This window comes from Acinonyx jubatus, chromosome B2 (genome assembly GCF_027475565.1).
Source record: "Acinonyx jubatus isolate Ajub_Pintada_27869175 chromosome B2, VMU_Ajub_asm_v1.0, whole genome shotgun sequence".
Lineage (NCBI taxonomy): Eukaryota > Metazoa > Chordata > Mammalia > Carnivora > Felidae > Acinonyx > Acinonyx jubatus.
The window spans coordinates 38,979,569-39,002,512 of record NC_069385.1 but is presented as its reverse complement, the minus strand read 5'-3'; the positions used below and the strand labels follow the sequence as shown (position 1 = coordinate 39,002,512).

Genomic DNA, 22,944 nt, shown 5'->3' with positions numbered 1-22,944 from the left:
ATCTCACATCTCTCTTTAGGACACTTTATAAGACATTGAATAGAGATGATTAATTGGAAATTGTACATTGATTAATGGGTAAATAAGTCATTTATTTTATTCCAGAGTCAACATAGTTCCTATTCCTAGGTAACAGGACAGTCACTTTTCTTAAAAAATAAAAAAATACCAGGGTACCTGGGTGGCTCGTTTGGTTAAGCATCTGACTTTTCATTTCAGCTCAGGTCATGATCTCATGGTCCTGAGATCAAGCCCCACATCGAGCTCTGCTCTGGGTGTGGAGTCTGCTTATGTTTCTTTCTCTCCCTCTCCCTCTGCCCCTCCAGCCAAACTATTAACAAAATGTGCTGATTTCTGATATGACATCTGTATCTTATTCATAAAAATGCCTTGATATAATACTCTGTGGTGTTAGCACAATTATAATAATAATAAGAAGAAGAAGAATAAGATATATTATTTACTAAATGTCAGTCTCCATTATAGTTTTAGACATACATTGTCTCATCAAACCCTCAGATATGATACTAAAACGATAGATCTCAATGTGCCGTCCAGATCTTAATTGTTAAATGCCTTTTGAGAAAACTTTAAGGTATTACACAGTAATAATAAAATGATAGGCTCAGTAGCATATAAGTTACATTTGTTGTTTCATTTAAACCTCCAAAAAAGTACTGAGGAAAGGGTAATTACCACCATTTCAAGATGTAGAAACTGTTTGAGTGAGGTTAAGTAACTGGACCAGAAAGCAGGCAGGGGAAAGTGAATTATGTTCATTCATAATTTATTGTGAATTTGGAATTAAGAGAATTTACTTGTCATGATATTTCCCTTCAAATATTTTGTTCTCTTAAATCCTGTAAGACAGTGCTGTAGGCAAGAATGTATTGATTCAGAGAAAATGATTAATTTGCTCCTGTTCACATAAAATTAGCTCAAAAGCTATGTCTATGGGCTCTTATGTCTGAGCTGTAGCCGCCGGGTCCTGTGGTTGCTGAAGAAGGAATTTGGTGAGTATCCATGTTGGCTCTTATAGAAGATCCTGCAGTTCTCTAGCACTTCGCACATCACTACAAACGCACTCCAGGGGCTCTCAAAACGCACCCATTCTCTAGACGCTTTTCCACAGGAGACATCCAGATGGCCAACACACACATGAAAAGATGCCCAACGTCACTTGTCATCAGGGAAATACAAATCAAAAACCACACTGAGATACCACCGCATGCCGGTCAGAGTGGCTCAAATGAACAAATCAGGAGACTATAGATGCTGGCAGGGATGTGGAGAAACGGGAGCCCTCTTGCACTGTTGGTGGGAATGCAAACTGGTGCAACTGCTCTGGAAAACAGCGTGGAGGTTCCTCAAAAAATTAAAAATAAAACTGCTCTGCGACCCAGTAATAGCACTACTGGAAATTTATCCAAGGGGTACAGGAGTGCCGATGCACAGAGGCACACGTACCCCAATGTTTATAGCAGTGCTTTCAACAATAGCCAAATTAGAGCCTAAATGTCCATCAACTAATAAATGGATAAAGAAGATATGGTTTATATATACAATGGAATACTACTTGGCAACGAGAAAGAATGAAATCATGCCATTTGCAGCAACGTGGATGGAACTGAAAGATATTATACTGAGTGAAATAAGTCAGTCAGAGAAGGACAGATATCATATGTTTTCACTCATATATGGATCTTGAGAAACTTAGCAGAAGACCATAGGGGAAGGGGAGGGGAAAAAAATAGTCACAAACAGAGAGGGAGCGAGACAAACCATAACAGACCTTTAAATAGAACAAACTGAAGGTGGATGGGGGAGTGGGGGGAAGGGGAAAATGGGTGATGGGCATTGAGGAGGACACTTGTTGGGATGAGCACAGGGTGTTGTTTGTGACTGATGAAACAAGGAATCTACCCCAAAAACCAAGAGCACACTTTACACATTGTATGTTAGTCAATTTGACAATAAATTATATGAAAACAAAATTGTGCCCACTCAAACGATAAAATATCTTCTTCATGGCTCCCATCTCACACAGAACAAATGCTTATAATAACCATATGACTTGTCACATTCTGGACACACTTCTGCTCCTTATTCCTCTAGCCTTATCTTCTACTTCATTCAAGCTCCTCCAACCACATCGCCTTCCTTGCTCTTCTTCAAAACCATCAAGTGTGTTCCCTTCTCAGGCTCTCCATACTTTCCCCGGCTATCTGCATGGCCAGTTCTCTCCCTTCATGTCTTTCAGCCAAATTCATCTTCCCAGTAATCACCTTCCCCTATATCAATATGTAATATGCCCTCACATGCTTTATTTTTTTCTCCATAGCTCCATTTTAATTATCACTATGTAAAATAGTGGATATATTTTGCAGCCAAAATAGAAGATTGTTGAATGAATAAATGCCATTTTTCTTTCCTCCTTATAAGCACTTTTCATGAGAGCCCATTATGTGCTCTGCAAAATGGGGTCCTTTTTCTCATGAAACTCACAGAAGGGAAGACACAGGCATTATTACACTGACAATGATCAAACACTTGTACTTCAGTAGGGCTTTGCATAGAGTATTACAAGAAAGTTCATGGTAAAAGGAATATCTCATTCATCTTGGGGAATCCAGGGAGAGCTAGATTGTTGAGGATTATTGGATGGATTTTGGCATGAGAAAATGTTATCCAGGAATGAGATTATTACAATAAAAGTACAAGGGCACAGAGCAAGGAAATGTTTGCTGTGTGCAGGAACCACAAGCACTTTGTGGTTCCCTGAGAGTAAAGTTTACAGAAGGAAGTGGTGAAAGGTGGGGCTGTAGAAACAAACAGAAGTCTGGGCTTTACATGCAATGTTAAGAAACTTGGATTTTGGCCTCCAAAATCCAAAAAGTTGTAGGCAGGGAAATGGTATTATCAGATTTATATTTTAGGTTTGTTGCCATTGATTCTCTGAAGGTAGTTGTAGACATCTAGAGGAAATGATGAAAGTCTGAGCTAAGCTAGTGGTCAAGAGGCTGGAGAAGAAGAAAAGGATTAAACAAATATCGTGGGGCTAAAACTGTCTGATCTTGAGGATTAGATGTGGATGAACAGTGTAAAGAGAGGATAACCACCTCTTCGGAAGGATAACCACCCCTTAGTTTGGGTATCTAAATGGGTGGTAATACCATGAATTGAGGTAAAATAATGGAGCTTGACCTCATTTTATTTTGTTGTCATTGGGATGGGGGCCATGGAATGATGATGAGTTGGTTTTCCTATTTGACTTTGAAATGGCTGTAAGGCATATAAGTGTATATGACCAACAAACAGTTGTAACATGAGTCTATAGCTCAGAAGTCAGGTCCACAGTGGAAGTGAAGAAATGAGATCCAGTGGAGGGAAGTTGGAACCGTTTGTATATGGAAGAGATCCCCCAAAGAATATGTGCAAAGTGGTGAGTCATTGGTAGAATTAAGGAGTACGTGAAGAAATGGGAACCAGAGAGAGAAAAGAGGAGAACCTGGAAAAAAGGTGGTGTTGAAGGAAGATTATATCAAAAATCAGAAGGAAGTAGTGATCAACCAACTAAATGCCACTGAGATATATGTTAAGAATAAAAAACATGTTCACTGGATTTGGCATTTAGAGGGTCATGGATAATACTCATTTGTTCTTTTAATAAATATTTATTGAGAACATGCTATTTGATAGGACCTGTGAAAGTCCCCTTAATGAAAGAACAAAGAAGATGTATGTGATCTAGGGCCCTTTGAGATCTTATCAACTGGGAGAGTAGAGCATTTGAGTAGAAGGATACAGATAATTAAGAGTTTTAAAATGTAGAGTGAGAAATACTGGGACAGGACTAGCATAGGTGGCTTCTCCTTTCATGGATATGTTGCCAAGAATATGCTGTGCTGGGAATGTATTCCCTAACCCTGGGGCCTCTTAACTGGTGAGATGCTACTTGTCCTTCACTGCTCAGATCAATGTCACTTTTTTGGAGAAGTCTCTTCTGACCCTTAGACCAGACCAAGCTCCTCCTAATAAGTGTTCTCTTTATACCTTGTCCCTTTCCCTCATAGCATTTGTCATAGCTTATGAGTGTTTACTTGTACTATTGATTAATGTCTGTCTACACCTCAGACAACCAAGTCCTTAAGTCCAGGAGCCATGTCAGATTTTATCAGTGAACAAATATATAATTGTTGAGTAAGTGAATGAATGAATGAATGAATGAATGAATGTTTTCTGGAGAATGACAACTGATTTGGATGTATCAGTAACATAGGGTTGCAGTCAACTGAGGAAGGATTAAGAGGTGAATAAGAAAAGCAGTGAGTATAGAGTATTCTCTTTTAAGAAGCCTGGAGAAATGGAAGGGTGGGGGTAATCACTGGCCACAAGGTCATGCAGAATTACAGGAAGGATTTGTCAGGACAGAGACACCTGAAGCTATTGTCTCAGGACACCTGAGCTATTGGCAGGCTAAGGGGTGTACTGTCACTGGGGGAAGGGATGAAGATGAATGAAGGAGGGGAGAACTGGCATCTGAAGATTTTTGAGAACATGGGACACAGGGTCAAGGAAAGTATGGGAAAGAAGAGGGAAGAAAACTAGGGGCTAATTTATAGTACAATTGCCCCCTGGGGAATAAGCGTTGGGCAGTATTCTACACTCTTCTTCAAAGAATTTGTCATCATGAGTCAATCATAAGATTTAACTTGAGAAAGAATGAAATATGGCCTTTGGTAGCAATGTGGATGGAACTGGAGAGTGTTATGCTAAGTGAAATAAGTCATACGGAGAAAGACATACCATATGATTTCACTCTCGTGTGGATCCTGAGAAACTTACCAGAAGACCATGGGGGAGGGGAAGAAAAAAAAAAAAAAGGTTAGAGAGGGAGGGAGCCAAAACATAAAACTCTTAAAAACTGAGAACAAACTGAGGGTTGATGGGGGGTAGGGGGAGGGGAGAGAGGGTGATGGGTATTGAGGAGGGCACCTGTTGGGATGAGCACTGGGTGTTGTATGGAAACCAATATGACAATAAACTTCATATTGAAAAAAAAAAAGATTTAACTTGAAATATATATGAAATTCTCTATAACAAATTCTCTATAACAAACCAGTGCACTGGAAGACAACTAAAGTTATCAGGCAGAATATTGGCTTTAAAAAGCTAACAGAGTAGGAAACAACAAATAATTTTGCAATCAACGTCTTATTTGTTTTTTGCAACGTAGTCTACCATAATGAGGTGAACCCTTTTAGTTTGATATGACAGATGAGAATTCATTTCACTTATGTATGCCTTTCCTTCTCCTTCCAATTTTTTTCCTCCAAGTTTTTGATAGTTATTACTTTAGTTCTTCTTTTGATTATATTTTACCTTTAAATAATGTACTCAAACTTCTGTTCAGTATTCTAACAACGTTAGATGATATGTAACGATCTAGCCCTCCTATAATTCTTTATGCTTCTTCCTTATTTCCCATTTTCTGTAAGCTGTAACTCTGTTTTTATATTGTTAAATTTAATAACATTCACATTCTATTCTAATGTAATATTTAATACTTCTGTTTTTCCTAAAGGATGATTTTAACATTTAAAAACCAATTGGGCATTTCCATAATTGAGAACATATAATTATGGATTTAGGATTACATTTCCTTTTCTACGAGTTCACAACTTCTAGGAAAAACACCCCTAACATCCTTGCTCCCTATCAATTACTTAATTGTGCCATATTTTGTTACAACTCATATTTGGAACTAATATGCCTTTTGTTTTGTTTTTCCTGAAAGTTCTCATTGTTTTTCCTCTATTGAGAGTAGAAATACCCACTTTGTTTATCATGTTATTTAATATTTAGCTCCTCAGAAATTTTATTGCTTGGTATATTCAAAAAATTGTCATGTTTTGAAGATGTTCTTGAAACCAACTGACTTCCTATTCTAAATTGAACTGATTGTTTTCCAGCTGTCTCTCTGAGAGTTCTTACACCATTTTTTTTGTATGTTCTTAAATTGCATTTTCTTGAATTTCACATTTAGTTAATGAAGTGCTTCCTTAAGTGATGGCCACAGAAAAGGTAGAGTCTTAGCATCTCTGGCACTGTTTTATTTTTGCCCTCATATATTTTTTATTTTATAGTTGGACAGTATTTCTAGGTTCAAAATTGTAATATTTGTAAAAGACCTTTGAAGGCTTTGTGTATATGTTTGCTTTTTTAAATTTCCTATTTTATGGAGAATTGGTTCAGTGAGCTAAGTAAAGAACTGAGCATCACTTAGGGGATTTTTTTCAACTTTCCTCATAATTGCTTCTAGTTGATTGTTCCAGATATCAAAAGCCATCAGGGCAAACACATATATAAAAATACTTTTAAACATAAATAGAGTAAATTATTTATTGGTGACAATAATAATGTAACAGTTAATTTAGTCGTCACTTACTGCTTTAGGAATAAAATAAGCCTTCATTTCTTGGTGAAAATAGAGATAAATACTTATGAGCAGATGTGTACTGATTTTATTATAAAATGGGTTCAATATTTAGCAGTTCTTGGGGCTCCTGGGTGGCTCAGTCGGTTGAGCGTCTGACTTCGGCTCAGGTCATGATCTCGCAGTCTGTGAGTTCGAGCCCCACGTCAGGCTCTGTGCTGCCGGCTCAGAGCCTGGAGCCTGCTTCTGATTCTGTCTCCCTCTCTCTCTGCCCCTCCTCCACTCATGCTCTATCTCTCTCTCTCTGTCAAAAATAAATAAACATTTTTTTAAAATTAAAAAATTATATTTAGCAGTTCATTTATTGTTATTCTTTCACCTTATGATTTAAGTAGAATCCGTATAAAAATTAGTAGCTGAATTCTACTTCTATTTTTCAGGTACTTTGTGGACATTTTATTAAACAAAATGTGAACAACTTGAGGATAGCAGATAATAATATATGTATTATATATATATATATATATATATACACATATATACATATACATATATATATGGTTGTATGATTAATATCTTAATACAGGTGTTAATATGTCCTATGAAGAATGCCATAGACTCAAAAAGGGTCCACATTGTCATTTCTAACTATAAAGTGGACTTAATATCAAGCTCTTTTTAGAATAAATATCTGGCATATTCTGAACATTTCATTTCATGACTTTTAAGTGTACAGAGGTCTAAGCAACATTTAGTGTTTAAATTTTCAACTTTTTAAGTATTAGCCACTCTTATTTATTACAGATGGAGAGAAGAAACCCTTTGAGTAGTAACAAATCCAATGATAGTTGTGATTTATGACTGGTCAGTTTAATCTCATGGCTTAGTAGTATTTTGTCTGTCATATTATGTCTCTGTCTCTTAAGCAAAACCAGAATTTTGATGCTAAATTAGTTTGTTTTGTAGCAGAGCTAAACTGAAATGTTTTGAAGCGATAATACCAAGTAAAAACAGCTTCATTGAAGAATAAAATGTCCTTTAAGTAAATATAAAGCTATGTTTTAAGGCTTTATGTTCTAAAAACAAAGATGGCATTGTCAAAGTGTGACCTTTAAGGATACACTCAGGGAACTCATTTAGCATATAAAATTTATTATCCCCTGTGTGTTTGGAGTTCAAAATTACAACTAGCTTGTCAAATGTGAGAAGTAGTGTCTCCTATTGCACATTAATTTGCATTGTGTCAGTTCATTTCTCTGTAATTATCAAATTATCAAGAGATAGTTGCACTATCACTAGTAATAAAGGAAACACTGTGTACTTGAGGTAAATTATGAAACTACTTTTTCATGATTAAATCATTGCCTGTCTTGTGTAAGGTATTCAAATTAATCTATAGAACAGTATAATCCTGGAATGTACAAGGTTACTATGGAGTTTAGAATTATATCACTTCCTGTGCAGAAAGATTATTGGGCTAACAGTATTTTAGTTGTCTGCTGTGTTCAGAATACTATTTTAGAATTAAGGAAAGGGGCGCCTGACTGGCTCAGTAGGTACAGCACGTGACTCTTGATCTTGGGGCTGGGAGTTCGAGGCCCGTGTTGGGTGTAGAGATTACTTAAAAATAAAATCTTAAAAAAAAAAAAAGAAAGAAAGAAAGAAGGAAAGACTGTTAAAAGAAACTAGAAATTAGTCTTTGTCATTTAAATTAAACAATAAATATGCCACATAAAGATTTTTAGAACCCAGTGAAGCAGTGTTACAAGCAAACATAAAGTAGCGACAATTGTATGTGAAATTTGGAGCCAGATGAACTGTCAGTGACAAGTTTCACTTATTAGTACATGTTTCCTGTCAGAAATAGTTTTGAGATTATGTTACAGAAAGAATGTAAATTGGTCCAGAGAGCAGCTAAAGCAAGCAGTGAGACTCAAGATAGGCCTCATGCGTGAGAGCAGACATGTTTGTTTGACTAGCACGAAGATTGTGCTGTCACTTAGCAAAGGATACTGTTGACCCCCTGGTTTTATCTTTAAGTTTATAATAAGAGGCTACTTAGCATAATAAAGAAACAGACATGAATCAAAATCCTTTCTCCATTCACTCAAGCAGACTACATTTCTGAGCTCAGGTTATGAATAAGAATACCAGTCTCATGGTGTGGTTATGAGGCTTTAAGGTGCTAATCTGTGTACAATGCCCGGCACATAATGGGCTCTAAACAAATATCAGTCCTTTTCCCTTTAGAGGTCGCATACAGCACTATGCCATGTGACCAGGAAATTTGTTAACCTTTATTATCCCCGCTTAAAGATCAAATACAATATACAGTCAACAAGTGGAGGATACAATGAAATAACCTTTATTTTGGGTGCTCAGCAGTTGTCTCTGAACATGTCTTCTCCTAGTGCTTAGGTGCTTTAAAGCAGGATCAGGAATAGTTCAAGGGGCCACTAAGGCCTTTGGCCTATATTATTCCTTCATGCCATCTACTATTAAATGGCTGTGGTCACAGGAACTGTTCTTCAGAATCGTTCACAGAAACAAGCACAGCAGAGGGGAAGCACTGGACTCAGGGAGAAATAATCAGGAAGCTAAAGAGCCGAGCCTCAGAGACCCTCACCCGTACAAGTTCCTTCTTGGGTCTTGTAGCTAATTTGTGCAGTGGGCTCTTGAACAACATAGATTTGAACTGTGCAGATTCACTGTAAATATATTTTCTCTTCCTTACAATTTTCTTAATAACATTTCTCCTCTGTAGCTTACTTCATTGTAAGCATACAGTATGCTAATACATATAACACATAAAATATGTAGTAATCAACTATGTTATTGATAAGGCTTCTGGTCGACAGTACACTATTAGTAGTTAAATCTGGGGGGAGTCAAAAGCTATAGACAGATTTTTTTACTGCAGGGAGGAAAAAAAGAAAAAGAATTAATATAATTTAAAAAGATGAAGTGGTCAATAGGAAAAGCAAGTTTTGCTTCCATTGACGAATAACAAATTCTGTTGATTTGTTTAGTAACTCTTGACCAGAGATGCTCATATGCACTTGGCCACAAGCTAGCCCTTGCCTATCTAGGAAGGTACTCTTTAGTTTAGCATCAACCTAAGGATCACCTATATGAAAATATAAAAAAGGGAACCACCTGACAATCAGGAGGTGTGCAGTTACATTGAGCAGGTATTTGACTTCTCACATTTTTAGGTGGGCAAAGGGGAAGGGATAGATGGAATCAGTATTATTGATCTGACTCAGTATGTGCCAATGGGTTAGGCACCATATATATATTATCACACTTTTATTCTCATGTAAGTAATATTACCTAAATTGAAGCAAGAAGTAACCTCTTTTTATAGAGTTTGTGGAGCCAGAATTCAAACACAGGGCTTCTTGGGGTCAAAGCCCAGGTTTTTCCAACCTCCCTAATGAGCTTAGGTTTTACCTGCTAAGGATCAGATACTGGGGGGGGGAATGGACATTTAACCTATAATCCACCTAATGTTTGTTTGTTTGTTTTTTAAGTTTATTTATTTTGAGAGAGACATAGACAGCATGAGTGGAGGAGGGGTAGAGAGAGAGAGAGAGAGAGGGAGAGAGAGAAAGAATCTCAAGTAGGCTCCTTGCTGCCAGTGTAGAGCCCTATGGGCTCAAACTCACGAAACCATGAGATCATGACCTGAGCCAAAACCAAGTGTCAGCCGCTTAACCGACTGAGCCACCCAGGTGCCCCACAGCCTGCTGATTTTCAATCCCCAAGGTCTTACCAGCCACTGAGTAGACTTTTCTTTCTTCACTCTCATTTGTTCTCATTTGTTAAGTGCCTGCTGGGGGGTAGTCAATTGTGCTGCCTGTAGGATACTGCCCCCCACGTAGTTATTCTTCAAAATGGCCATCATCACCTACAGACTCCCGTAGGTAGAAAGGTAAGTAGGTAGATGACAGATGGTAGGTAGGTAGGGATGTAGATGGATGGGTGGATAGATGGATAGAGGATGGGTTCACGAATATGTGTATTGCTCAAATGAAAGTTTCACCATTACTATGATTTCTATCTGTTGTTATTTTGAAAGCACCTGGAGGTCCTTCTAAAAATTCATATTGTTCTTTTAAATTGAAGTTAAAAATTTTAGTTATTTAATCAATAAAACTGAAATACTACATATAATTCGGAGCTAGCAACTTCAAAAACTTAAAAATCTTAATTTCAAAAACTACAAAATAAGGTTATATTTTGTAAATTTATTTATCTTCAAAATTTTCCCTTTAAAAAAAAATATTTTGAGAGAGAGAGCATGTGTACAAGCTGGGGTGGGAGGGGGAGGGGCAGTGTGGGAGAAAGAGAAAGAGAAGCAGGGTCCACGCTCAGTGCAGAGCCTGACATGGGGCTTGATACCGTGACCCTGGGGTCATGACCTGAGCCAAAATCAAGAGTTGGACACTTAGCTGACTGTACCACCCAGGCACCCCTGTCTCCCAACTTCCTAATTTCTGTTTTCACATTAAATATCTTCTCTTTTACCTGGGTGATTTTTTTCTCATTTCCATAACCATTGAGAAGTTTTTGAATAATATAAATATAACTGCACTAATACAGAAGTTCAGGGATGTACCTTGTGCATCAAGGGAAGGAGAGGAGGATTTCAAATGAAATGTGTCAAGTTGGGGAACCTGGCTGGCTAAGTCCGTGGAACAACTCTTGACCTCAGGGTTGTGAGTTTAAGCCCCATGTTGAATGTAGAGTTTACTTTAAAAAGAAAATGTGTAAGGGTGCCTGGGTGGCTCAGTTGGTTAAGTGGCTGACACTTGATTTCAGTTCAGGTCACGATCTCACGGTTTGTGGGTTTGAGGCCAACATCGGGTTCTATGCTGTCAGCAGGGAGCTTGCTTGGGATTCTGTCTCCCTCTCTCTCTGCCCCTCCCCTGCTCTCTCTTTGTCTCTCTCTGTCAAAATAAATAAGTAAATAAAAACTTTTAAAAAAATGTATAAAGTTGTGGGACTGTGGCTATAGCTTCACTGAAAAGTCAAGTGGCCAATGGTGGGTTTCACTCACGTTAGTTGTGAAGTTCCCGGTTGTATTAAAACACTCACTGACACAACCGTTCCAAAGCAAAGTCATGGGTAGAAATTTACAATAGCCAGAATGGTATTGGGGACATTTTAAATAAATTTTCTAAGCAAAGAACTTATATATAGATATAAATAATATAAATAAATGAGAACAAGTGGGATGCAACTTGAATGTAGTAAATGCCTGCTTGATAGTGAAATGGGAAGACTTTCTGGTGATCCTGTTTTAATCATATAAGAGTTGGACTGTGTAACCAAATCTTTTTTCTTTTTTTTATGAAATAATGTTAAGTTCTTTCTCATGGTTTTTCACCTAACAAACCAAGGGTGCGTATACTTGAATGAAAGATGGCTCCAATTGTATGCAGTGTCCACCAGGATTCTGAGCCAAGTATCCAATTATATCCCAAGAAATAATATCTTTATTGTAACATGGCCTCAGTGTTTCAGACAGTGACTCCACACTGTTACATTATGGGTTAAGCTGTATTTACATGTAACTTGACTGCAACAATAGAGGAAGATACTTAGTTTTACAGATGGCGTTGTATAAACAGTCCTGTAAAGGTACTTGCAAATGACATTAGAGTTGGAAACTGAAAGGGTATTGTGAATACACTTACAGCTGCTATCATTTCCTTCCTCAAAGAAAGGGGCTTGGGGTGCCTGGCTGGCTCAGTTGATGAGCATGTGACTCTTGATCTCAGGGTTGTGAGTAGAAGCCCCGTGTTGGGTATAGAGATTACTTAAAAATGACATCTTAAAAAAAAAAGTCTGTTCCTTGATATTTATGCATAATTTCTACATAATCCTTTCTTTTAAGGAATATTCTTTATCTCTTCTTATTCCTCAAGTCACCTCATTCTTGCTGATCACAGCACAAATAAAATACACTTTCACAGCATTTTAAATCGCCTCCTAACCATTGAATTAGGTGTGTGTATAGAAAGATAAGTAAGTTTTTGGGGGGATGTGTGTGTTTATATGTTGGTCAAAATAAGCCAACAGCTTGAGTACCTGAAATCTAGTTGAGATTTATGCATGTTAAAATATTTGATACAAATAGTCTTGGAGAGTGTCATTATAAGTAAACTGGCAGCCTCACAAATTCTATGTAAGGCTTTTGTTTTGGTGAAACTTGTGTCACTCAATAACGTTTGCCAGATTTTACTTTTAAAAAAATTGTAATAGCGTTTCTTTGTCTTTTCCTCTGTCACCGATACAGATCCACATCCAGAGAACTGAAGGATGTGACCATATGACCTGCTCACAATGTAACACTAATTTTTGTTACCGATGTGGGGAAAGATACCGCCAGCTCCGGTTCTTTGGAGACCACACTTCAAACCTCAGTATATTTGGATGCAAATATCGCTACCTCCCAGAGAGACCTCATCTAAGGAGATTAGTGCGAGGGTCGGTCTGTGGTGAGTGTCCGGCATGATTTATAGGAATGCTTTCTGGGAAGGAAGCAGTGATAAGAGAACCCAGAGATATAGTAGCCATGGTAATTCTGAGCACCTATCAGGTATTCTGGTGGGGACTTCACCCCAAAACAGGAGGAAGATATTTTCTCTGTTTTTGAGTTTAGAATGGAAATTTAAATTTGTTAGCAGGACACAATTCATATGAGCAAACGGATTTTGTTTGAAAAACAAATTATTAATTACACTGCAGAAATGTGAAGCCATTAGTCTTTTAATTTCTGAAGCCTTATCGTAAGCCATTTGATGAGAGGGACAATGTCACCTTCATTTTCCTACTGGCAATACCTAGCAATGGGTCTTACACGTATCCTCTATTCATTCATGGAAGACGTGTAATACAATTTGTAGAAATCGTATGTTTCAGAACCCTGTACTGGAGTTTTACTGTATCTATTGGTTGATGTCACTGTATGTATTTTCTGTTGTATTAATAGCTAACAGTTAATGAAATGAGTATCAGATGCCCTCATTGTATACAAACCCAAGTTTACATATCCAAATGCAATGTTTTTTTGTTTTGTTTTGTTTTGTTTTGGATTTACCCCTTCTTTGTCCTCAGTAACACACTATCTCATACACAAATATGCAGACATAAACACAGATGCCCACTCTGGCCTGATGCCACCAACCTTGTGTGATACAATGTTCTTCTGACCTGATATTGCTTCTTCCAATAGCTCCCCACTTCTCTGGAATATATCCACTGTGAGGCTTCTTCCTCGCGTTTTCATTACCCAAAACTCCAATATTTTGGAGGGCTGGCTAGGGAATCTAACTATTTATAACAGTATTTCCATGAGCATACCAAATTGCAAATTAAGTTTTGAGATATAACCTATTTGTAAGGCTGTGTATACAGAGAGCAACCCAAAACCACAAAATCCTTGTATTTTCTGTATTACTTGTTCTTTCCTACTTAAGTGACATTTTGTGATAAGGTGTTTCCTTCCTTCTTTTTTTTACTTTAATCTTTATTTGACCATCATTTTTTTTCCTTTTTGTTATTTGGTTTAATCATTCTTAAATAAGGGAAATTATTTCCTGCCCTAATGGTACAATAATATTTTGGATGCATTCTCTATGGGTCCTCTCGTTATTTACCCAGACGCCACTCCCACCCTCTTCTCAGGTCACAAAATAGCGTTCAGTTACTTAACAGCCTAGAAAATGTACAACCACTGAACATTATCAGCAGAGAAATATCTTCTCTGTACAGTCTTTTCCATTTTTACTTAAAAAATTCATGGTCAGCTTTCTGTAAATGGTTTTCTTTTTGGCCTACTTTCTGCTCTGTGTGCGCGCATATGTGCCTGTCTGGACAGACCTGACGAAGTAGGGAGCAGCTGGCTTTCAGATAAGCTCTCCCTCCCACACCTGTTTTCCCACCGCCAGGACAGCTGCCTCTAAGTGCTGTTGGACCATAACTCCAAATGAGGTGGTCCACACCTCTCCCATCTGCACCAAGGGCCGGAAAATGACTTACTCTATAAGTCGCAAACCTAGCTTCTCCCTGCCATGTAAGAGAGAAGACGGAGTATAGCAGACCCCTCCAATGTTTTATCTTTGTGGGAGGTGATCCCGTTTGCTTCCTCAGTTTGGGACTGCAGCCTCCAGATGTCCTTGGACAGAGGCAGAGAAAGGGCCTGCTCTTCCCTCACAGCTGGAAGATGGGCAACATGGTTTGCATTCCACATGACCATGTGTCCAGCTATGGATCAGAAGTTCTGCTCCTGAAGAATAAAGGAGAACAAGATTTGAGGATGATTTAGTAGCCTTTGCCATGGGGACATCTCCCTGGTGGGAGTGGGCAGCTTATTCAATGAATGGTGTGGCAAATAAAAGTGACTGAGAAAAAATATTTAATTCTCCTATCATTATGCACAAATATTCCCAAGTATTAAATTAAAGTGTATAATAGTAAACAAAATATAGGTCTTTAACTGATTTCTAGATGGCAAATAATTTATATGAACAAAAGCAATACAGCCTCCTCCAAAAATAAGTATCCAGTTTTTTGTTTGTTTGTTTGTTTGTTTGTTTGTTTGTTTTTTATAAGATGAAGTCTGGAACCAGAATTGAAAAAATGCAAGTAGCCAATAAACAATTTTAAAGATAGCCAATGCTGTGGGGCACCTGGATGGCTCAGTCAGTTAAGCATCTGACTTTGGCTCAGGTCATGATCTTGCGGTTCACGAGTTCGAGCCCTGTGTTAGGCTCCGTGCTGGTAGCTCACAGCCTGGAGCTTGCTTCAGGTTCTGTGTCTCCCCCTCTCTCTGCCCCTCCCACACTCATGCTCTGCCTCTCTGTCTGTCTCTCTCTCTCTCAAAAAAAAAAAAAAATCCAATGCTATGAGTAGTCAGAGAAATGTAAATTAAAAATATTTTTTGAAGTATAGATTAGCAAGTTTTTTTTTTTGTTAATACTCAATGCTGGCCTTTTTTTTAAGTTTATTTATTTATTTTTGAGAGAGAGAGAGACAGAACACATGTGAGCACACAGGGGAGGGACAGAGAAAGAGAATCCCAAGCAGCCTCCATTCTGTTGTGCTGAGACCAATTCAGAGCTCGAACCCATGAACCATGAGATCATAACCTGAGCCAAAATCAGGAGTCAGATGCTTAACTGACTGAACCACCCAGGTGCCCCTCAATGTTGGACTTCCATATTCTACTGAATGAACTAGAAATTCTGTGCAATTCTTTTACAAAGAAATGCGAAGGGCATTTTAAAATGTGGTAAATCTAGGCTGACAGTGGTTTATTTGCAGGCGTATTTTAAAATTTAAAAAAGGGAACAAAAATTAAGTACACAATTTTTTTGAGAGAGAGAGAGAGAGAGCACACAAGGGGTGTAGGGATGGAGGGGAGAGGGAAAGGGAAAGGGAGAGAGAATCCTAAATCAGCTTCACACCCAGTGTGGAGCCTGACATGGTGCTTGATCTCAGGACACTGAGATCATGACCTGAGCTGAAATCAAGAGTCTGACGCTTAACCGACTGAGCCATCATGGTGCCCCTAAGTATACACACATTTAAATAGGGTATGATATATGGATATAATAGAATATTATTTCAGCTATTGAGAATGTTTTTTTTAATTTTTTAAAGTTTATTTTATTTATTTTGAGAGAGACAGCACAAGTGAGGGATAGGCAGAGAGAGAAAGAGAGAGTGGGGCCAATTACTTAATTGGATTCTGTGATTGGTGAAAAATAGAAGTAAAACACATGGTTAAACATTGTGTCAATTAAATGGTTATCTTTTTAAATTAGAGATTAAAGACTGTATTTTCTGTTTGTCTGGTCATGGCTCCAAGGGCCATTCTTTATGCATAAAAAAGTTAATACCTTTTCTGACAAACTTCCAACAAATGACTGCATTATGTTTCTATTTATTTAGGTAATTGGTTATTCCAAATTACTGTCCTTAACTTGTAGAGTAGTGTTGCTGGCTTATTCTTAAGTGGCAAAACCCCCTCCATTCCTTCCTCATCTCTTGCCATGTTTGCATCGTGCGGCTGTACCGCTTAAGATCAAGGTTACTATATGATGACAAGACATGAACTACTAGCCTCTTTTTTGTGTGCTAGTGCTTTCAAAGTTAGTGGAATTCTGACTGTGAACTCTGTGCCCGATTTACATGAAACTGGCACGTATGAGAATCACTGCTTAGATGTTTATTTAGAAAAAAAGTGCTGGTTGACGCCATCATTTGCCAACCTGACCAGGTTTAGCCTTCTTGTAAGTGCTTCCTTTATTTTCTCACGTTGCATTTTGTTTTTTCCATGAAACCAGTGTAGACCTTCCAATTTATTTCTTTAATTTATTTTTTTACTATTGTTGACATACAGTGTTACATTAGTTTCAAATGTGCAACAAAGTGAATCAACTTCTCTGTACCTTATGCTGTGCTTATGTCCAATGTAGCTACCATCTGATACCATATACTATTACAGTGCCGTTGACTGTATTTCCTATGCTGTACCTTTTCTTTCGGTGACTTAATTCATCCCGTAACAGGAAGCCTATATTGCCCTCTCCTCTTCACCCATTCTGCCCATCCTACCTCCCCCCTCCCCTCTGGTAACCATCAGGTTGTTCTCTGAATTTATTAAAAGGATTCATTTGAATAACCTTCAATATATTGTATGCTTATTGGTAATTATCTCCAACGACATTTAAACATCCCAATTGCAGTTCAGTCTGTTAGGTGTTCATATTATTAGTTTTCTTTGGACCCGGGAAGTAAGCAAATCACATTTTCAGATGTGGGCTTGGATGTAAGCCCTCTGTAGCACCTACTACCTCTCCATTTTGTGAGCTAATTAGGTTTTCTCCTGCCAACTCAGAATGTGTCACTCTTTTGTTGATCTTTCAGAATCTTGAAAGATGAAAATGAAAGAGATCTAAAGGGAAAGCATAAAGATGAATGGCTCTGGTAGTATAAAGTGAGCCAGTAACTTTGGAATTTTTTTTTTTTTGGTAATAAAGTTTAAATGACTTATGAGATGTTTGACTAATGCACCCAGGACTTCTGTGAAGTTACTGAATTTACATAAGTATATTTGTTCTACACCTGATACATTTACTTAGAGAAATATTGCCTTAGTTATAATAAGACTTCTTAAAAAACCACATACACTGTGGTATTAAAAAGCATTGCTGAAATTGTTTGATAAATTAGTTTTAAGACTAAATGGTTTTGCCTTTTGTTTTCCAGCTGGAAAATTATTCGTTGCACCTCTAATCCTGGTCTTGGGATTAGCACTAGGGGCCATAGCAGTTGTAATCGGTAAGAAACACTTAACATATTTGAGATAAGAATTTTCTGAGTGCTATAGAGAGAAAAGGAGTGTAGATGTAATAATAGGAGTCAGTTACTAAGTAGACATACCTGTTCCATACTTGCGTTAGACAGGCAATCAGCATATGATTTATAGATTCAGAGGGGTGTGTTTCATATAGGACATTTGTGTGACACTTTTTCAGTCTATAAAGACTTTGATTCATGTAGCTTATAAAACAGTTTTAATTCCCTTTTAATACCAAAGTTAATACAACTAGTTTTTTATGAAAGAGTCCAGTGGACGAGGATGAAGATTTTCCGATTCTGAGTTTAGGTTGAAGTATTAAGGGAAAAGGTTCTGGTATAGCCTTGTGTGTTTGGTTTGCTCTAGTACAAACCAAAGGGTACACTGGGTAAAAAAGATACCTTCAATGTGTATAGGAACATATACCCAACGTATACTTCAGCACTGACAAATAGAAAATATATGAGTGATTTATATTGTCTTATTCATACAAGTATATGGAAATACGTGTTTTAAAGCAGTGGTTCTCAGAGTCTAGCATGCTTTAGAATAACCTCGAGGGCTAGTTAAAAGACAGGTTGCTGGTTTCTGTACTGAGTTTCTGATTCAATATGGGGGCAGGGCCCATGGGTTTCTAGTTCTCAGAAGTTCCCAGTGATGCTGATGCTGCCAGTTCAGAGACCATATTTTGAGAACGATTGCTTTAGAGAATTAAAAATATATATATTTATTTTTAAAAGGGGGAGGGAGGAGTGGGGGAGGGGCAGAGGGAGAGGGAGACACAGATTCTGAAGCAGGCTCCGAGCTGTCAGCACAGAGCCCGATGTGCAACTCAAACTCACAGACCATGAGATCATGACCTGATCTGAAGTCGGACCCTTAACTGACTGAGCCACCCAGGTGCCTCTAGAGAATTTTAAATTAGACACCATAGGGGCACCTGGGTGGCTCAGTCAATTAAGCATCCGACTTCGGCTCAGGTCATGATCTCATGGTCTATGAGTTCGAGCCTTGCATCCGGCTCTGTGCTGACAGCTCAGAGCCTGGATCCTGCTTCAGATTCTGTGTCTCTCTGTCTGTCCCTCTGTCCACCAAACCTTCCCCACACTCTATCTCTCTCTGTCTCTGAAAAATGAATAAGCCTTAAAAAAAAAGTAAAACTAAATTAGACACTGTAAATAAAGATGGCTTTGATAACATAGTGGATGGGATTTCTTTTCTAAGTAAAATTAATTTTCATATGTAAAGTTCTATTTAGCAAGTAATTTACATGTACGGGACACGTAGAATTTTAAAGTAACTGACAGTTAAGCTCTTATGATTTATGAAGGACTTTATGAACTAGATAAAAATAATTAGATGTTATTATTTGCATTTTACAGTTAAGAAAGTCAGGCTTACTAGGAGCTCCTATGTGGTAGAACTGGGAATCAAACCTGGCATTTGGCTCTACAGTCCATGTTCTTAAGTAATACGTTATCCTGCCTGAAACTGAAGTGTGATATCAGAGTGCAAATGATATGACTGGGGATAGTAAAGAAGACAAACCTGAGATTGAATATTTTGATAGAAAACAGGATTCCATATTCAAACTGGTGTCACAGAGGTTGTTAAAAGGGAGAGAAAACTGTACAAAAATAATAAAGAATGAAATCTTATAAAAGTAACTACATGTTATTGCATAGGTATCTCCCCTCTTTCATCTGCATGCATTGCTAAATAATAATTTTTTATAAATGACTACAAAATGAAAAATTGAAAATGGAAAAATTTCAAATATATAAACCTAATACCTTTCCTCCTAATTAGCTTTAATCTTTTTTTGTTTTTTAATCCTTAGGTTTATTTGTATTTCCTATCTATTGCCTTTGTAAAAAACAGAGAAAACGATCACGGACAGGAATGCACTGGTAAAATGCAGAATGATTTCCTGTAACTAAGCCGGTCTGGGTAGGAGCCACACAGAATGGCACACCGTCTGAGAGTCACGTCTTGAAAAACACTGCGTCCAGTCTCCCTGTGGTTCTCTGCAGGCCACAATGCCTCTAGCTCCGGTGCGCTCCCTACATGGTATCCTGTCCTTTCCTTATACAGTTTGCTGCTGTTAAAAAATGGTCACTTTCATAGACTATAAATATCTGTAACGTAACTCTGACATTCTTACTGGTTCTTGGAAGAAAATATTTTAATTAAGAGCCAGTTATCCTCAGAATTATCTGAGCATGCCTCTCCCGAGCACTGTTTGGACTGTCTTTGTACCTAACCCCCCTTCCAGGCCCTCTTCTGAGACTTGGTGTGAATAGCGGAAGTCATCCCACCTGTACCAATAAGCAAGGCCACTTTTCAGAAGATAAAGGCCGGCCATATGTACCTGTTTTTATCTGTGGCCCAAGCAATGTAATTCCTTCATCCTTCCGATGCTATAATTGTTAAAAATCTCAATGCCCAAAAGGGAACAAATGAAACGAAATTAATGAGAAGAATCATGGGTTGCTGAAGTGTATATGTGCAGGGGTGTGAATGTGTGTGTATAATAAGTATCTGTATTAAAACTAGGTTCAGTTACCTTGTACTTGTCAAGTTCCATGCCTCTACACTATTTTTCCACATTTTCATAGACATACTTAAAGATAATCGTTCCTTTGTGGGCATATTTTGGTAATGTACTGAATTAAAGTCAATGTAGACAACAGGCTACTTTGATGTTGACCCTTTCTATTCCTTGCTCTCTTTGTCTCACACACATGCACACACGCCAGAAATCTGTGCAATGTCACCTCAAGGATCATCAAACTTTATTAACTGACAAAACTGATAGGCTGCTTTTAGGAAATTGTCAAGACCAGAATGTTTAGTCTCTTCAGATTTCTTATATTTTGGCATAGATGTTTTATTAAATGAACAAATCCTTCAGAGGGGATTAATTTAAATAACAAGTTTGCTGTAGTGAGAACTGCTTAAGCCTTTAAACAAATTGTTGTTCTGCTAGTTTTTTAATCAACTAGTAATGACAGATAATTCTGCTTTAGGTCAAGTTCTGATAGTATTGGAAACCCCACCCTCTTACCTCTTTTCTCTTTCTCTCTCTCTCTTTTTTGTTTGTCCCCAAGATTTTCATTTAAAAAAAAGTACTAGTTTTGAAGGGTTTTTCTTATGTTTACTGCTCAAGTGCATACTAATGTGCTGATGTCTTCTTATGGATAGGGTAATTTGAAAACACAATTTTTTGTGATTATGGATGCGTTTATCTAAAATAGAAACAACTTTTGGAGAAGGAAACAAAAAAAAAAGGAAGGAAATATTTTCAGCAAGTTTTACCAAGCTGAGAAGTCTTTAAAAATAAGAAAAAGACACATAGCTAAACAATGTTATTCCTTTGTTTTCATCATGAAAGTTCATTAGCAGAATGGAAGTAAAGATCCCTAAGAAGCCTGAAGTTTCCCCTTGTCTCCAAATCCTTAAAATTAGATATCTGCATAGATGTAGCATTTATTTGTCAGAAGCCTTACCTGAATTGTAATAAATTCTGTGATAAAACATGCATTAACATGGATAGTTGGTCTTGTTGGGCTCTAACAACTATAAGAACATTTATCATTTTTATTGGGCCTAAAAAGTCCATGATAGTGAAGTTTACTTTCATGAGTAATGAGCTAGCATGCTTCCATTCCTTCTGAAGAACACTCAGAATAGCTACACTGAAGCTTCTGGACTAGTCTCTATTCAGTTAGAAGAAGGTGTGCCATTTGTGATTCTACAATGGTGTATTTCTAAAGCATAACATGGTGCAAGAAAAAGTGATGCTTTAGTTTCACAAATTCACCTTTCCATTCATCCATCCATCCAATGGATATTTTTGAGTGCCTATTCTATGTGCTCTAGTCTTAAAACAAGAGAATGAAACTTTCTAGCCTACATCGATGTAATTCTGTCATAAAAGTGCTTAATTTTTGTAAATTCATTTTTTTCTGGACTTAGGTGTTAGTTTGACAATATGTGAATGTGATGAATTTTAAATCTAGTGGATAATATGTTTATGTATGATATGTGTATGTATATATACATTTAAATATACATACATATATAATATTTGCATAGCTGCATATAAATACAGTTGCCACATACATATATACCAACTGGCTAAATAATATACTCTCTGGTCTTAGATAATCTATTTTCTTAGGTTATTGTGTCTCTTGTCTTTGGCCTACTCAGGGATTTTTATTCCTTCCTTTGAATAACTTATCTTTTGGAGGAATTTTTATATTATTTAGAAATGTTCCAATTTTCCAGTTACAAAGCAGTGTCTGTTATCAGTGAAAGCTCTTTCATCAATGCTTGAGATACTGTACACAGTGTTGCACAGGATTTTCATTTTTCTATTGCATAGATTTTTTTTTAAATTAATGTATGTAGTTTTCTCTTTCACAGTTGGTATATATTAGGTCTTTCCCTGATAGTGACTTAATGTAATAATTTGTGATTTTTTTTTACTAAGTATCATCAAGATCTTAAAAAGAGAGAAGAAAGCAAAAAGATTATTTATATGTTAGTGCCAACATTGAAAGTAAAACAATAGTAGTAACTTTGGGGATAAATTTGAAAAGCTACTTTAGAAAAAGAAGCGTACACATAAAATAAATATCTTTCTATCCAAAGCTTGTCATTTTTTATTGTAAATGTAATATATACTCCTTTAAAAGAATCAAACCATATAGAATTATAAAATGCAAATTCACCTGCTCTACCCCATCCCTTATTTTCTAGGGGTGACCACTGTTAATGTTTTGATATGTGTCCTTCCAGAAACTTTCTGCAAATATTCTAGTGTGTTTGTATATGTCCTTGTATATTACTTTTATATAAATAGAACAGTATTCTTAATGTTCTGTGATTATTTTTCATTTTATTGTATATTGGTAGACACCTTTCCGTAAGTGTTTAAATAGATTTACCTCATTCTTTTGTAAATTACTACATATTACATTGTGGGACTATCCTTAATTAGTCCCTATTAAATGGACATCGAGATTGTTTTTACTTCTCTATTACAAAGCATCAGTGAAGATCTTTTACATATATTTTTATCACTTAATGTACACATTTCCATGATTTTTAAAATTTGTTTTTTATA

At 37.1% G+C, this 22,944-nt stretch overlaps 1 protein-coding gene across 2 annotated transcripts in view; it reads left to right on the top strand.

The window, feature by feature from the left end:
* The window catches only part of RNF217 (ring finger protein 217), a 124,234-nt gene extending 102,132 nt beyond the window's left edge, over positions 1–22,102 (top strand). For both annotated transcript variants that reach the window (XM_027056976.2, XM_027056975.2), the window contains 3 exons: positions 12,741–12,942; positions 17,720–17,791; positions 19,651–22,102. In XM_027056976.2, the coding sequence (XP_026912777.1) occupies positions 12,741–12,942; positions 17,720–17,791; positions 19,651–19,724 (348 nt within the window). In that variant the 3' untranslated portion in view covers positions 19,725–22,102. The remainder of the gene's footprint in view (positions 1–12,740; positions 12,943–17,719; positions 17,792–19,650) is intronic.
* Positions 22,103–22,944: the final 842 nt, after the last annotated feature.